This window comes from Gadus morhua, chromosome 3 (genome assembly GCF_902167405.1).
Source record: "Gadus morhua chromosome 3, gadMor3.0, whole genome shotgun sequence".
NCBI lineage: Eukaryota > Metazoa > Chordata > Actinopteri > Gadiformes > Gadidae > Gadus > Gadus morhua.
The window spans coordinates 1,903,698-1,922,202 of NC_044050.1; the positions used below are offsets into that span (position 1 = coordinate 1,903,698).

The 18,505-nt window shown below is 44.5% G+C and overlaps 1 protein-coding gene across 1 annotated transcript in view; it reads right to left on the minus strand.

Moving 5' to 3' along the window:
* The window catches only part of sgcz (sarcoglycan zeta), a 676,366-nt gene that overhangs the window by 460,031 nt on the left and 197,830 nt on the right, over positions 1-18,505 (minus strand). Inside the window, exon 2 of the mRNA XM_030350679.1 lies at positions 3,962-4,171. Within this exon, the coding sequence (XP_030206539.1) occupies positions 3,962-4,171 (210 nt within the window). The remainder of the gene's footprint in view (positions 1-3,961; positions 4,172-18,505) is intronic.

Genomic DNA, 18,505 nt, shown 5'->3' on the forward strand with positions numbered 1-18,505 from the left:
CACACACATACACACAAAAACAATCTAACATTATGCACATTTATAGAATAAATGGAAGTATCCCATTCATTTGAATGTGACAGCAGAACAGACGGTGCATTACAGCCCCAGTTATCTTTCATCGGAAACCATTCTGTAATGGGCGGTAAAATTGGTTGATGCTTGGTGAGGAGAAACAATCTTTTAAACATGAGATACGGTGCGTTACAGGAGAAGGGCAAATAAATGTCATCATTCTTTGATGTGAAACATCTTATTCTCTGCCTATTCCACAAAGAAGGACATTCAAATCAGCATCTTTACTTCAGAGCCGTGATCACGCCGCGTTCCAACCAGGAATATTAACGTGTCCCTGATCTCCTACCACGACCACGTCTCCTTTCCTCTGAGCTCCTTGACGACCACTCTGAGCAGCACCTCACAACATGGAAGAGAAATATGTCCCTTCACTCTGAGTACTCCTAGGAACATGAGGTTATAAAAGCTCTTTGGAGAACGAATGTCTCTCTCTGACATCGCTGTGAGGGGGTTGGCTTAATAGCTGTAGGGCTGGAGGGAGCCCCCATTGGGTACCATACAGCATGTACACAAACCATGGAATTTGGGATGAGTCTATCAACTGGAATCCAAGGGACACTGATAGGGACACAGGACAAGCCCAGGCACTAAAGACAAATGGAGAGGCAAGGTTGTGAACGGCTCCCTATCTATATTCTAATCATTGCTCCTCTGTCCGTCCGTGTTCCTGACTGACTTCCAACCAGTTTGTTTCCTGCTGCTGCAAGCTCTGCTCTTTCATGTCTTTCGAGGCGCTTGCTGAAGGCAGAGTCTAGTGGATGGATTCATCCCTGGATACAACGACACAAGCCTGCTACAAACAGTCACTGAGATCACTAAATCCTGTCTCATTAGCATATATATGATCACAGTGCCTTTTCCATAACCGCAGGGCCTTATGGAATATTGAGTTTTATTGAGAGGCAACAAATAATTCCATGAAGTGGCTGTGCACAAAGCGTAAAACATGAAATACAAATTGCCAAAAAGTTTCCACTGCAAACGGCCATGCTAGGTTGTGCTAAGATTCACGTGTGTCATGCAGGCGTTGGCATTGTGTGCCAACACATGCACACAGAGTATGGGCCCTATTTTAACAGTCTGAAACGCAAGTGAGAAGCGCCAAACGCAAGTAGCTTTGTGGGTGGTTCTATGGCGATGTTGCTATTTTACCTGCGGATAAATGAGTCTTGTGCACGACGCGAAACAAAAAAAGGGTTGCCCTGAAGTAACCTAATTACCCGTAGGTGTGGTTTGGGCGTAACGTGCAATAAACCAATGAGAGTGCCATCTCCCATCCCCTTTAAGAACCATGAGCGCATTTTAATCTAACAAGTTGATATTTTGACAGCGCGTTTGCAGTCTCCGATGAGACAGATGCATGACCACATGCATTTTTAACTTCAAATGGCTCAGTTTATGGCCAAATAATAATGGGTTTATATAATTAAGCAATAGATCACGCCAGGCTGTGGTATGTGCTCATTATACCACTGTTAAGGGGCGTTGTCCGGCCCTGACGCACAGCGGAGGGCCGGCGACCCCCTTCACAGTGGTATAATGAGCACATGCCACTGAATGAAGTGATCTATTGCTTTTATACAACGGTTACTGTTATGGCGAAACGAAAGTCATAGACACACTACATTTAAAAAGAAACCAAGAAAGTCAAAGTAGCCGTTTTCTTAAAGAATACAAAAAAGTAGTCCCTCCTCGCTGCCGCTATGCATCGACGGTCGCTATGCAACACACTTTAGCGTCCCTCCGAGAGAAGGCTCCGATAGAGCGGTTCGCCGGCAATTTATCCTATGGAGCAGTTCACTCGCCGTGTGTCTAAGCTTTCGTTAGTCTCTCCATCGCCTTGCTCACTCCCGGAGTAACAACATTTACACCCTCTCCATCATCCAACATATGTTTTACTTTGTAACTGTTTCTACTTCCAGGCGCGGAGTGATATGCAAACTTTCACAAAATGATCGGGCGTCATAGCAGTTATGTATACGCTCATTATACAACAGTTGGGAACCAATCAGATCGCTGGATTTAGGTCCCCCGTTGTATAATACATAACAATGGGTTTATATAATACAATACCAGTATTGTATTAATTATCGTCATCGACTTGTGTTCCTAATATGCATGTGTCCCCCGTTAATATACATTGCCATGGACTGTATTATGCGTTACCTGTTTAGTTTGCGTGTGTTTAAACAGATGGATGAACACACGCGCACCCACATTCATTAATTATTTTACACATACACACAGGCGTGCCCGCATTCATTCATTCTTTTTAACACTCACGGTACAACAATGTTTGCTTTTCAATCCTTAAAGTTATGGGCTTGTACAAGATGTTTGTGTTAAGAAAATGGGTGTGTGCAGATGCATTGATATAAAAGCACAACTTATTACCGCTGTAACAGCTGTCCTTTCCCAAATAATTTACCAAGAATGTGTTGCTAGGTAGATGAGAGTGAAATAGATGAAATAGCATCTGAACAAGCACAAGATCATTGCCTAATTTAGCGACGCATGCCTGTGGAAGGAAAAGAACGCTCTGCGCCAGTTGCAAAGACACATGCATCGGTGTAGAAAGTAAATTGCGCTGGATGCAAGATAGGGCCCTATGTCATTGATGTCTTCATAAGGTGGGATCCCATCTTTAGAATGTCATAATAGAAGCCAACATATTCAGGGTGCTTCAATTTCACACCCTGACACATCTCACAAACACACACACACACACACACACACACACACACACACACACACACACACACATGCAAACACACACACACACACACACACACACACACACACACACACATACATACACACAGAAAGACTTCACACACATAGACCTCACACAAACACACACCCACAGACCTCACACACAGACTCACAAACCTTACACACATACCCACACAAAAACACCCCCCCCACACACACACACACACACACACACACACACACACAAAAACAGACCACAAATACACATACACACAAATACCAAAACACACACACACACACACCAACACACACACAAACACACAAACACAAAAACCTCACACACATAGAAACACAGACAAACACACATACACACACACATACACACACACAGACCTTATAAACACATACAGACCAAATTAAACCCACACAAACACACACACACACACACACACACACACACACACACACACACACACACACACACACACACACACCCTCACCAACACATACACACAACTCACACACACACAAACACACGCACACACACAAACACACACACACACACACCCATACCTACACACAGAATGACTTCCCACACACATCGACCTCACACACACACACACACACGCACACACACACACACACGCAGACCTCACACACACACACACACCACACACACACACACACACACACACACACACACACACACAGACCTCACACACACACACACACACACACACACACACACATACACACACACAAACACCCTCCCCCCCATACACACACACGCACAAACAGACCTCATTCACACACACACATATACCAAATTACACACACACACACACACACACACACACACACACACACACACACACACACACACACACACACACACACACACACACACCAACACCAACACATACACACACCTCACAAACACACAAACCTCACACACACACATACAAACATACACAAACACACACGCACACACACACAGACCGTACAAACACATACAGACCAAATTACACACACAAACACACAAACCTCACACACATGCACACACACACAAACAAACACACACACACACACACACCCCTAAATGCACATCCACAAACGCACACACCCGCACAAACACACACACCCAGAAACGCACAGACCGTGGGCTGCCTACCGGGGTGAAGTTCATAACCTTGAGGATCCAGATGGTGAGGGCCAGGTTGACGATCATAGTGACCAGGAGCAGCAGGATGAAAAAGTAGAGGCAGCGCTTCCTCCAGCCGTAGATGCCCACGTTTGGGTAGACCGGCGCGCCACACATCGATGACCCCCTCTGCTGCAGCGTGTTTGGCTGCGCCGCCAGGATGTACTGCTCCTGGGTCAGCTGAGGACAGACAGAGCACAGGGTGAGGCCAGGATGTACTGCTCCTGGGTCAGCTGAGGACGGACAAAGCACAGAGTGAGCCCCGGGGCAGCAGGGGTCTTCCTCTACCCTACATCTGGGTGGGGTCCCCGGGTGGGCTGGCCTCATTTGCATAATGGGGTTATGGGCGGGAAAACACTGTTTAAAAGTTGCATTGATATTTGATGAAAATAATTCATAAAAATATTTTTTTAATATAAATAATCATTCAAATGTCTGTGGGTAAGAACAGACAGGCTGATGTTGGGTGGAAACTGGCTAACTGCTGAGGGAGTCCGTTGGGACAGTGACATTACAGGCGGATGCTGATTAGATTAGAACAATGTGTGTGGAATTAGTAACACAAAATGCAACTTGAAGTAGACCTAAAAACCGGGTCACAGGCCAAAGTGGAGAACCAGTGATTCATTACATTTCAGTATTTGCCGTCGGCTGAAGGGAAGGAGAAGAAAGTGCACAAAAGATGGAGAGAGAATGTGTGAAGCGAGAGGGGAGGAAGCACCTAGTGGGTGGGGAGGTGGGGAGAGAGGAGCAGAGGAGCAGCACCTAGTGGGTGGCAGGGGCGATTCTAGGGAGTGTGGGGGCCCTAGGCAGAGGATTGTTGACGGGGGGGGGGGGGGGGGGGGGGGGGGGACAGCAGAAGAAGGCCATTTAAGAGCAGGAGAGTAGAGTAGAGTCTGGTCACCACCAGAACTGTGAGCAAAGCATAAACGGAGTGGAATTTTCCGTAAAGTTGGAAATAAATTGACAGATTCTGAGTTTGCGGTTCAATAGATCATCAGTAAAACATTGTTGCGACACAATTGAGTGTAGTATCCCAGAGAACCAGCTACAACATTCTTTTCATCCAAACGAGACGTCTTTAGCGAACGGTGATTTGCATTGGCTTCTATGAGCTGTTGGCTTTCAGCCGCGAGCTTAGGGACCGTCTACAAAGTGCAAAACTGAAAACGACCACAATGGAATGTAAAATCTCAATAGCGTCGCCATTATTGACTCTAGAGCACCAAAACTTGTTCCATAGAGATATGGCCTCTTCATGGTCCGACTACAACCTTTAGTTTTGAAAAAATATCTCTTCTTATTTTTTAGGATTTTTTATTTAGCAACAATTTCAATAGCGTTGCCATTATTGACTCTAGAGCCCCAAAACTCGGTCCATAGAGGCATGACCTCTTTATGGTCCAACTACATACAACCTTTAGTTTTGAAAAATATATCTCTTCTTATTTTTGAGGATTTTTTATTTAGGAACAATTTTAATAGCGTTGCCATTATTGACTCTTGATCCCCAAAACGTTTTCCATATGCATGGGCTCTTTAGGCTCTTTTTTTTTTTTTTTTTTTCCTGTTTCCTCTTTTTTTTTGGCTGGGGATGCTGTGTATGCATTTGCATTTGGAGTGTAAAAACGACAGATGCGAAGTGAAGACCACTCTGTTTGCTTGTGCTTTTCTTATTACATTATACATTTCCACTATGTACTTTTCCGTTGTAATTCACTATTCTGTCTGTTCTAGCGTGTTGCGGGTACTGGACTGGATGCCTGGACTCTCCACATGGATAACCGGCCAGAACCCCATCACCATTTTAATATGATGTGCATGTATTTACCTGTATGTCAATTGTGGCACCCATTGCACTCCTGATCATCCCTGGAAGAAGGGATCCCCTACCACGCTTTTCTTCTCAAGATTTCTTCTTTGCTGATTTCAAGGGAGTTTTTTCTTGCCCGTGTGGGGGCATGGGTAAGGGGGGGTGTCGCAAATGTTTGGCCTGTTATGCCCTTTGAGACTGTAATGGTGATTAAGGGCTATGCAAATAAAATTGAATTGAATTGAATTGTGTACAGTGGAAGAGACATGGCCAATGTTATAAGGCCATTAGTCAATGTTCCTTCTCAACCATTGCCGAGATATCCCCACTACAAGTCTCGTTGTGGAAGTACCAGAGAGGACAAAGAACCCAACGCAGTATTGTCTTTTCACTAAATGGGAGCTTTACTCAAGCTTGTGTTCTTGTGTTGCGTTTTATTCGCCATAACACCAACAGCAGAACTGTTATCCAAATAACAAAGAAGTGTTAGACACTTGTGTTACAGTGTGTGCATTCACGACACACACATGAGGTGCTCGCACGTGTGATGGAAAATCTACATGTTGTTACGTTTTTGGTCTATCTATGAACTTAAGTTTTGTTACTATTTTGTGTGATGCATATATTGCTTGCCTTCTGCTCCCCTTTTGGGTCATTTAAAGTGTGAACGTTCGAGAGTCGTGTGATGCATTTTATTGCCTGCCTGTTCCTATCTTTTCGTGTGTTGTGAATCATCTCCCAAGCAATGCTTTGAAGCATGGGCCTGTTCCTCGACCCCCTGGCTAGCGTCAACGAAGCCAGGTTAGATGGGTTAGATGGCACGGCCGCTGCCCCCTCCAATGGCATTCCCCACAGCTTCAGTTGTAAAGACAACCATCTGGTACACAAAGGCTTTTGGTTTATTGGAGGACACACCCCCTCCAGAAGCCTACCGAAGTGAATAAGAACTCATTGATTCAAACACTCAGTGGACTTCTCCCGAGCGTACCTTCAGAGAATGAAGTAACACGCAAAGAGGAGCTCCCATCTGAGGCCTCAGATTATTGTAATGTATGCCTGTTATGTTGTTTGTTGATGCATGTTGTGATGTATCTTTGTTCGTACTTTTATTACAAATATATATAACCACTAATTGTCAACAGTATTGTGTGCTTTTTGCATCTAAATATCTCATCTGCTTAGACGCAATATCTGATACAGAAATTGCCATAACACACGGTTGTAGCTCATTGTCACGTTGGCGGGCCTAATTCTCTGGGCGGGCAAAGCATAGAAAGGGGAGGTAACCTGGCCCCTTATGACGACATATGGGGCCAATTCCAAATCGGCCCGTCTGAGCTTTCGTTTTTTCGTAGGTGGAGCCGGATACCTAGTGCTCATTTTACACCTAACGCCATTTCTAGCCCCTGGGGCACCATAGGCAGGCTGGGATGCTCAAAATTAGGTCTGTATTTTTTGTCAAATTACCTTGAAAACCTTAATAACCATAAGTACCTACAGAATTACTTTTCTAAAAATAGCGACACACAGAATTATTCCACCAGGGGGACATCCACTGATTAAAGGCTCTGCCGTTTTAACAGCTGTATGGGAAAGTACTCTTTCCTATACTCTCTTACCTTCCAACCTTAAATTGTTGAGCTCCTCCTACTTTCATTTTAAATCTCTCTGAAACAAGCCTTTTGGCTTTATTGTGTTATTTTTTATCCTTTTGAACACCTCTTGTTGATTGTTGTTCAATAAAGATTTCAATCAATCAAACACACACGCACACACACACACACACACACACACACACACACACACACACACACATTCGCACACACATGTGCAAACATGGACACAGGCTCACCACACACACACACACACACACACACACACGCGCAAACAAGCACACAATGTCATCCAATTTGCATGACCTGTGATCAGAGGTGTACTGGGAAAGAAATCCGCTCAGAGTGACTTTTTCTTGTCCATGCTGGCCATCCCACTGCTGGTTGCTGCTTTTCAAGAACTCCAGATTGTTCACGTGCATTAAGTCACTGAGTTGTGACTGGCCAGAGAGCCCAGACCTGGGGTCTCATTTATAAAACTGTGCGTGGGATCGTTACAAAAAATGTGCGTACGCCCAGAAGCCAAGTTTTGCGTGCGCCAAAGAATATTCGGATTTATAAAACACTGCGTACGCACACCTGTACGCAATCTTTGCTTTATAAATCACATACTGACTATAATTGTGCGCAGCTGAATCAGCTTCACGTTCCGCCCTCTACACGCCCCTTTTTAACCATAAATGGTCAATGCAAATGACCTCATGAATGCGATCTGCATATAAAACAGACTCAGATGCCGGTATTATGTCTTGTTGGAAACAATGGCAGAAGTACTGAGAAAATCAAAAAAGCGTAATTTCACGGAGGTTGAAGTGGAGACACTTGTGGGTGAGATGGAGGCCCGAAAGGTAGTTTTGTTCGGCGGTCACGGGATTGGGATCGCCAACAACAAAAAGCAGAGTGAGTGGCAACATGTTACTGCAGCAGTGAACTCTGTCAGTAGCACGGAGCGCACTGTCCCAGAATTAAAAAAGAAGTGGTCTGACATAGAGTTACATATTTTTATGTAGCCTACCAATAAATCGTTATGGTCCCTAAATACCCTCTCCCTCCGAATCCTGCATGGTCCGCCAGAAGTGCCATATGGTGCAGCATTACCGCGGCGCTCACCTCTGTATTTATAGGGTTACGGTAATAAGACTGACGAGAACGCCTTGGATAATCAGTTTGTAATTACCCACGTAAAATGTTCTTGAACATAACCCCTTTTTAATGCCTGATTTGTCATGAAAAGCATCAAGAGTAACGGACAACGATTGTGATGAGTGTGGCTTGGTTTTTCACACTTGGGATTTAATTGACATTTGATCATGTGTTTACAGTGTCACATAAAAATATTATGTTATTGACACATGTTGGACAGATGCTTTATTCCATGCAGTCGCGCCGTCAGTGGACAGTATGGAGTGACGGGATTAAATATTGAGAATTTCTTTTTATTTCTATTCTAAGGAGAAATTTCTGGAGTTATAACTGAGAAATAACGCAGTGGACTTAAATTATTCTGATTAGGATTTAACGCATGATACGGGTTGAAATTAAATTGATGAAGGGCGATGATAAAACATAATCGTTCTTCTCACTCTGCAATTCTTCGGTCTGACTTCAGTTCACCACCACACCGTCTGTGTCGCCAATTCTCCTTTTCCTCCAAACCATGCGTACGCATGGGTCAGAGTTTGCTTAGGGCTGCGCACATTTTCCCGTCAAGTTGGTTTTTTATAGATCACAACCTTGGCGTGAAAAGTCACGTACGCAACTTTCAGCCCCGTTTTGTGCGTACGCAACGGTTATAAATGAGACCCCTGGTACCCACAGCAACATCTCATGTGCACCCCGGTAGAGAGACAAACAGGGCCCAAGATAGACAGACAGGGCTGGTAGAGAGACAAACAGGGCCGGTAGCCAAAGTTGTTCTGCATTCATCATGCTAATAATCAGTTATGTAACCCCTTTTCTGCTGTATATGTGTATGTGTGTGTCTGTGTGTTTGTCTGTGTGTGTTTGGGTACAGGAAGAAGGGAGTGTACGAGCATGTCATACTCAAGTGTTTATGCCCAGAAAATCACTAGTCCTAGCCTGGATACCAGCCTGAACTCCGCCCACAAAATATTTGGTCTGGGAGATTCAGTCTGGAATTGAGCTCGTTGGGAGGTATTAGGTCAGATCAAAAAGTGATCTGACCAATCAAATTGTAAGGGCGGGCTTTATACGTTGATGGACAGATGATACACATTAACGTAATCAACCACGTCACCAAAGAGCGCTCAGCGCTTTTACTTTTTTTCCCAAAAATGCTGACCGTGTTGCCAATTTGTCCGTGTATCCTTAAATTATTTTTACAAAACAGGCATAAGTCGTTTATGTCCATCTTCTTTTTCTACTTCTTCGAACGTGCGCTCAGTTGAGTTAGTTTGAGAATAGCTGTGCTTCGCACAACATACGTCACATACTACGTTGCTCTGATTGGTTTTAGGTCTATCCAATTGAGCGAAGAGGCATTTTCCTTCCTGGTTCCGCCCTATAATCACAGCCCAATGGTTCGGTCTCAGGCTCATATTCTGACTAGAATTATGAGTATGACATCGCCAGGCTACACTAGTCCATCAAGTGAGTCATCAAGAGACCGCCCAGATATCTCATTCTGCGTTTTGCCACGTAGACCACTCTGGCGTTGGCAGGCAACCATTGATTTCTAAATATGGGCGCTAATTGAACACTGCAGAGCTCCTTCTTGGTCATTACCTGGAACGCCCCCCAACCAGCTCTGATTTTTTCTATCGCTCTAACATCTTAGCAGAGGCTCACCATGGACTGATGAGAGAAGCAGAACTCTGAGCCCAGGATGACCGAAGACTGAAGCATTGATTAGGGAGAGGAACGGAGACGTGTTCCATCTGTACTCAGGCTGATGAGGCTCGACCTTTTGACCCCTGGGTCTGCTGGACGTGAATCACTCAGCATCGTTCAACTCAATCCCACCGTCTAAATCTTGGCCTGTCCATTCTAGGTGCGGCAAAGGTAGACAAAGGGGACCTCCTCTCCGCCCCAAGGCTAACAGCGAGTCAAACAGTCCCCTGTTTACCTCGGCAATTTATATGAAACCCCTTAGAAATGCTGACGCTATCTGCAACGCACGATGTCCCCAATCTTTTTCTCCGATTCCTAAGAGCCGCTCTTCTGCATCAAAGAGGCTTTGGGACAGGATGTATAGTAAATCTATGACCTCAACACTGGCAACCCAAACTCACTCCCCGTCCCCAATTGTTTTTAGGGGTCCAAGCCAACAGGTTGGATCCCTATTGTTTTTGTAAGGATTTTTAGGGGTCCAAGCCAACAGGTTGGATCCCTATTGTTTTTGTAAGGATTATTATTAGGGGTCCAAGCCAACAGGTTGGATCCCTATTGTTTTTGTAATGATTTTTATTATTATTATTATTTCCTGCTAGAAGTGGGCCCACAGCCCAAACCGTAAATGGTGCCGACACGCCAATTGCATGACTAGATCCAGGTCCGTGAACATTACGCAGACCACAAAAATACAGACACGCCGGCCACTAGGTGGCGCTATACCAAGGGAAAACGCGTTTGGGACTATAACTCCCACACCGAACCTCCCACAGTCAAAAACTTGTACCCACTTATTCACTGGAGTCTGCTGCATCTTTTGGCATAGGCCACGCCCATTTGCGTCTATAATTTTTTTCCGCAAAATTGCGAAAACCGCAAAACAGTTTCTTCCCTACTCCTCCCACATTTCTTGACCAATCGACACCAATCTTTGCACACGGCATCTTCAGACCTACACGAAAAGAAATGCTGCATTACTTTTTTGATCCGACCTTCGACGACGAAACGGTAGCGTTTTGAATATTTTTTTATTAGCTATGTTTTACGTCGAAACGCAAAAGTTCGAAAAATACCAAAATTAGGCATCGGATCAAGTCCAGATTTTAGACACATGTCGGTGCTACCCTTAATGGCGTTCAATAAAAACTTCGGAATATTTCACCATTAGGGGGCGCAATAAACGAGGAAATTGTATATTTTCTAATTGGCCAAAGGAATGTTCTTCAAACTCAAGGGAAACCATCACGGGGTAAACCCGAGTCTATATAAAAATTATGGTCAAGAATTATTAATGTGGGCGGGAGTTATTTGGAAAAGGAAAATTGTCTTTGGAAAATTTCGCCACAAGAGGGCGCAAAAAAACGACGAAATAATACATCTCCCAATCGCCAATGGAATGTTCTGAAAACGCGTTTTGGGCTATAACTCCCACACCGAACCTCCCACAGTCAAAACCTTTGTATCCACAGATTCACTGGAGTCAGCTGCATCTTTTGGCATACGCCGTTTCTCAGTTTCGAACACATGCTTCGCGTTGTGCCGGCGAAATGCACACTTCTTGTTATACTTACCTCCTTGAAAGTGGTACCGCAGCCCAAACCGTAAATGGTGCCGACACGCCAATTGCATGACTAGATCCAGATCCATGGGGACTACGCAGACGCCAAAATCCAGACATGCCGGCCACTAGGTGGCGCTATACCTAGGAAAACACGTTCGGGGCTATAACTCCCACACCGAACCTTCCAGAGTCCAAAAACTTGTACCCACAGATGCACTGGAGTCTGCTGCATCTTTTGGCCTAGGCCACGCCCATTTGCGTCTATGAATATTTTTCGCTAAATCGCGAAAACCGCAAAAATGTTTTTTCGCTACTCCTCCCACATTTCTCGACCAATTGACACAAAACTTTGCACACGGCATCTTCAGACCTACACGAAAAGAATTCCTGCATTACTTTTTTGATCCGACCTTCGGCGACGAAACGGTAGCGTTTTGAATATTGGTTTATTAGCTAAATTAGACGTGGAAAATCCAAAATCCAAAAAAATCCAAAATTACACATCGGATCGACTCCAAGTTTTACACACATGTTGGTGCTAACCTTAATGTCGTACGATAAAAATTTCGGAAAATTTCGCCATTAGGGGGCGCCATAAACGAGGAAATTGTATATCTTCTACAAAATTTTGCCTCGAAAACGCTACACTGACTTCTCGCTACTCCTACCACAGTCAAATCCTTTGTATCCACAGGTTCAGGGTAGCGTTTTGAACACATGCTTCGCGTTGTGCCGGCGAAACGCACATTTCTTGTCGCGTTGTGCCGGCGAAATGCACATTTCTTGGACCCCTGCATAACTGCTTGCAGTTCTAGTTCTTATACTTCCTACCAAGAAAGTGGTACTACAGCCCAAACCGTAAATGGTGCACGCACGCCAATTACATGACTAGATCCAGGTACGTGAAGACTATGCAGACGACCAAATCCAGACATGCCGGCCACTAGGTGGCGCTATACCAAGGAATACGCGTTTGGGGCTATAACTCCCACACCGAACCTCCCAGAGTCCAAAAACTTGTACACACAGATGCACTGGAGTCTGCTGCATCTTTTGGCCTAGGCCACGCCCATTTGCGTCTAGAATTTTTTTTCGCTAAATCGCGAAAACCGCAAAACTGTATTTTCGCTACTCCTCCCACATTTCTTAACCAATCAACACCAAACTTTGCACACGGCATCTTCAGACGCACACGCAAAGAAACCCTCTGACAGTTTTTTTATCCGACTTTCGACGACGAAACGGTAGCTTTTTGAATATTGGTTTATTAGCTAAATTTGACGTGGAAAATCAAAAATCCAAAAAAATCCAAAATTAGACATCGGATCGAGTCCAAATTGTACACACATGTTGGTGCTAACCTTAATGTCGTTCGATAAAAAATTCGGAAAATTTCGCCATTAGGGGGCGCAATAAACGAGGAAATTGTATACCTTCTAATTGGCCGAAGGAATGTTCTTCAAACTCAAGGGAAACCATCAAGGGGCAAACCCGAGTCTATATAGAAAATATGGCCAAGAATTATTAATGTGGGCGGGAGTTATTTGGCAAAGGAAAATTGTCTTTGGAAAATGTCGCCACAGGGCGGCGCCAAAAAACGACGACATTGTCTATCTCCTATTTGGCAATGGAATGTTCTGAAAACGCGTTTTAGGCTCTAACTCCCACACCGAAGCTCCCACAGTCAAAACCTTTATATCCACATGTTGTTCACGGTAGCGTTTTGAATACTTGCTTCGTGTTGTGCCGGCGAAATGCACATTTCTTGTCGCGTTGTGCCGGCGAAATGCACACTTCTTGGACCCCTGCATAACTGCTTGCAGTTCTAGTTAGGGGTCCAAGCCAACAGGTTGGATCCCTATTGTTTTTGTAAGGATTTTTATTATTATTAGGGGTCCAAGCCAACAGGTTGGATCCCTATTGTTTTTGTAAGGATTATTATTCTTATACTTCCTACCAAGAAAGTGGTACTACAGCCCAAACCGTAAATGGTGCACACACGCCAATTACATGACTGGATCCAGGTACGTGAAGACTATGCAGACGACAAAATCCAGACCTGCCGGCCACTAGGTGGCGCTATACCAAGGAATACACGTTTGGGGCTATAACTCCCACACCGAACCTCCCACATTCAAAACCTTGTACACACAGATTCACTGGAGTCTGCTGCATCTTTTGGCATAGGCCACGCCCATTTGCGTCTCGAATTTTTTTTCGCAAAATCGCGAAAACCGCAAAACTGTTCTCTCGCTACTCCTCCCACATTTCTCGACCAATCAACACCAAACTTTGCACACGGCATCATCAGACGCACCCGCAAAGAAACCCTCAGAGAGTTTTTGGATCCGACTTTCGACGACGAAACGGTAGCGTTTTGAATATTGGTTTATTAGCTAAATTAGACGTGGAAAATCAAAAATCCAAAGAAATCCAAAATTAGACATCGGAACGAGTCCAAATTGTACACACATGTTGGTGCCAACCTTAATGTCGTACGATAAAAATTTCGGATAATTACGCCATTAGGGGGCGCAATAAACGAGGAAATTGTATATCTTCTAATTGGCCCAAGGAATGTTCTTCAAACTCAAGGGAAACCGTCAAGGGGCAAACCCGAGTCTATATAGAAAATATGACCAAGAATTATTAATGTGGGCGGGAGTTATTTGGCAAAGGAAAATTGTCTTTGGAAAACTTCGCCACAGGGCGGCGCCAAAAAACCACCACATTGTCTATCTCCTAGTTGGCCAAGGGAATGTTCTGAAAACGCGTTTTAGGCTATAACTCCCACACCGAAGCTCCCACAGTCAAAACCTTTATATCCACATGTTGTTCACGGTAGCGTTTTGAATACTTGCTTCGCGTTGTGCCGGCAAAATGCACATTTCTTGTCGCGTTGTGCCGGCGAAATGCACACTTCTTGGACCCCTGCATAACTGCTTGCAGTTCTAGTTAGGGGTCCAAGCCAACAGGTTGGATCCCTATTGTTTTTGTAAGGATTTTTCCTATTATACTTACCTCCCTAAAAGTGGGACCACAGCCCAAACCGTAAATGGTGCCGACACGCCAATTGCATGACTAGATCCAGATCTCTTCGGACTATGCAGACGACAAAATCCAGACCCGCCGGTCACTAGGTGGCGCTATACCAAGGAATACGCGTTTGGGGCTATAACTCCCACACCGAACCTCCCACATTCAAAACCTTGTACACACAGATTCACTGGAGTCTGCTGCATCTTTTGGCATAGGCCACGCCCATTTGCGTCTAGAATTTTTTTTCGCAAAATCGCGAAAACCGCAAAACTGTTTTTTCGCTACTCCTCCCACATTTCTCGACCAATCAACACCAAACTTTGCACACGGCATCTTCAGACGCACACGCAAAGAAACCCTCAGACAGTTTTTTGATCCGACTTTCGACGACGAAACGGTAGCGTTTTGAATATTGGTTTATGAGCTAAATTAGACGTGGAAAATCAAAAATCCAAAGAAATCCGAAATTAGACATCGGAACGAGTCCAAATTTTACACACATGTTGGTGCTAACCTTAATGTCGTACGATAAAAAATTCGGAAAATTTCGCCATTAGGGGGCGCCATAAACGAGGAAATTGTATATCTTCTAATTGGCCAAAGGAATGTTCTTCAAACTATGAGGGAACCATCACGGGGCAAACCCGAGTCTATATAAAAATGATGGTCAAGAATTATTAATGTGGGCGGGAGTTATTTGGAAAAGGAAAATTGTCTTTGCAAAATTTCGCCACAAGAGGGCGCAAAAAAACGACGAAATAATACATCTCCTAATCGCCAATGGAATGTTCTGAAAACGCGTTTTGGGCTAAAACTCCCACACCGAACCTCCCACAGTCAAAACCATTGTATCCACAGATTCACTGGAGTCAGCTGCATCTTTTGGCATACGCCGTTTCTCAGTTTCGAACACATGCTTCGCGTTGTGCCGGCGAAATGCACACTTCTTGGACCCCTGCATAACTGCTTGCAGTTCTAGTTAGGGGTCCAAGCCAACAGGTTGGATCCCTATTGTTTTTGTAAGGATTATTATTAGGGGTCCAAGCCAACAGGTTGGATCCCTATTGTTTTTGTAAGGATTATTCTTTTTATTATACTTCCTACCAAGAAAGTGGTACCACAGCCCAAACCGTAAATGGTGCCGACATGCCAATTGCATGACTAGATCCAAGTCCGTGAAGACTATGCAGACGACAAAATCCAGACACGCCGGCCCCTAGGTGGCGCTATACCAAGGAATACGCGTTTGGGGCTATAACTCCCACACCAAACCTCCCACATTCAAAACCTTGTACACACAGATTCACTGGAGTCTGCTGCATCTTTTGGCATAGGCCACGCCCATTTGCGTCCAGAATTTTTTTTCGCAAAATCGCGATAACCGCAAAACTGTTTTTTCGCTACTCCTCCCACATTTCTCGACCAATCAACACCAAACTTTGCACACGGCATCTTCAGACGCACACGCAAAGAAACCCTCAGACAGTTTTTTGATCCGACTTTCGACGACGAAACGGTAGCGTTTTGAACATTGGTTTATTAGCTACGTTTTACGTCGAAACGCAAAAATTCAAAAAATACCAAAATTAGACATCGGATCAAGCCCACATTTTAGACACATGTCGGTGTTACCCTTAATGGCGTTCAATAAAAATAACGGAATTTTTCGCCATTAGGGGGCGCTATAAACGAGGAAATTGTATATCTTCTAATTGGCCCAAGGAATGTTCTTCAGACTATAAGGGAACCATCAAGGGGCAAACCCGAGTCTATATAGAAAATATGGCCAAGAATTATTAATGTGGGCGGGAGTTATTTGGCAAAGGAAAATTGTCTTTGGAAAATGTCGCCACAGGGCGGCGCCAAAAAACGACGACATTGTCGATCTCCTATTTGGCCAATGTTCTGAAAACGCGTTTTAGGCTATAACTCCCACACCGAAGCTCCCACAGTCAAAACCTTTATATCCACATGTTGTTCACGGTAGCGTTTTCAATACTTGCTTCGCGTTGTGCCGGTGAAATGCACATTTCTTGTCGCGTTGTGCCGGCGAAATGCACACTTCTTGGACCCCTGCATAACTGCTTGCAGTTCTAGTTCTTATACTTCCTACCAAGAAAGTGGTACTACAGCCCAAACCGTAAATGGTGCACGCACGCCAATTACATGACTAGATCCAGGTACGTGAAGACTATGCAGACGACCAAATCCAGACATGCCGGCCACTAGGTGGCGCTATACCAAGGAATACGCGTTTGGGGCTATAACTCCCACACCGAACCTCCCAGAGTCCAAAAACTTGTACACACAGATGCACTGGAGTCTGCTGCATCTTTTGGCCTAGGCCACGCCCATTTGCGTCTAGAATTTTTTTTCGCTAAATCGCGAAAACCGCAAAACTGTATTTTCGCTACTCCTCCCACATTTCTTAACCAATCAACACCAAACTTTGCACACGGCATCTTCAGACGCACACGCAAAGAAACCCTCTGACAGTTTTTTTATCCGACTTTCGACGACGAAACGGTAGCGTTTGGAATATTGGTTTATTAGCTAAATTTGACGTGGAAAATCAAAAATCCCAAAAAATCCAAAATTAGACATCGGATCGAGTCCAAATTGTACACACATGTTGGTGCTAACCTTAATGTCGTTCGATAAAAAATTCGGAAAATTTCGCCATTAGGGGGCGCAATAAACGAGGAAATTGTATACCTTCTAATTGGCCGAAGGAATGTTCTTCAAACTCAAGGGAAACCATCAAGGGGCAAACCCGAGTCTATATAGAAAATATGGCCAAGAATTATTAATGTGGGCGGGAGTTATTTGGCAAAGGAAAATTGTCTTTGGAAAATGTCGCCACAGGGCGGCGCCAAAAAACGAGGACATTGTCTATCTCCTATTTGGCCAATGGAATGTTCTGAAAACGCGTTTTAGGCTCTAACTCCCACACCGAAGCTCCCACAGTCAAAACCTTTATATCCACATGTTGTTCACGGTAGCGTTTTGAATACTTGCTTCGTGTTGTGCCGGCGAAATGCACATTTCTTGTCGCGTTGTGCCGGCGAAATGCACACTTCTTGGACCCCTGCATAACTGCTTGCAGTTCTAGTTATTATACTTCCCGCGCTAAAAGTGGGCCCACAGCCCAAACCGTAAATGGTGCCGACACGCCAATTGCATGACTAGATCCAGGTCCGGCACCGCTACTCAGATAACAAAATTTAGACACGCCGGCCACTAGGTGGCGCTATACCAAGGAAAGACGCGTTTGGGGCTATAACTCCCACACCGAACCTCCAACATTCAAAACCTTGTACACACATATTCACTGGAGTCTGCTGCATCTTTTGGCATAGGCCACGCCCATTTGCGTCTAGAATTTTTTTTCGCAAAATCGCGAAAACCGCAAAACTGTTTTTTCCCTACTCCTCCCACATTTCTTGACCAATCGACACCAAACTTTGCACACGACATCTTCAGACGCACACGCAAATAATGCATGAAAACACTTTTTTGATCCGTCCTTCGATAACGAAACGGTAGCGTTTTGAATATTGGTTTATGAGCTAAATTAGACGTGGAATATCAAAAATCCAAAGAAATCCAAAATTAGACATCGGATCGAGTCCACATTT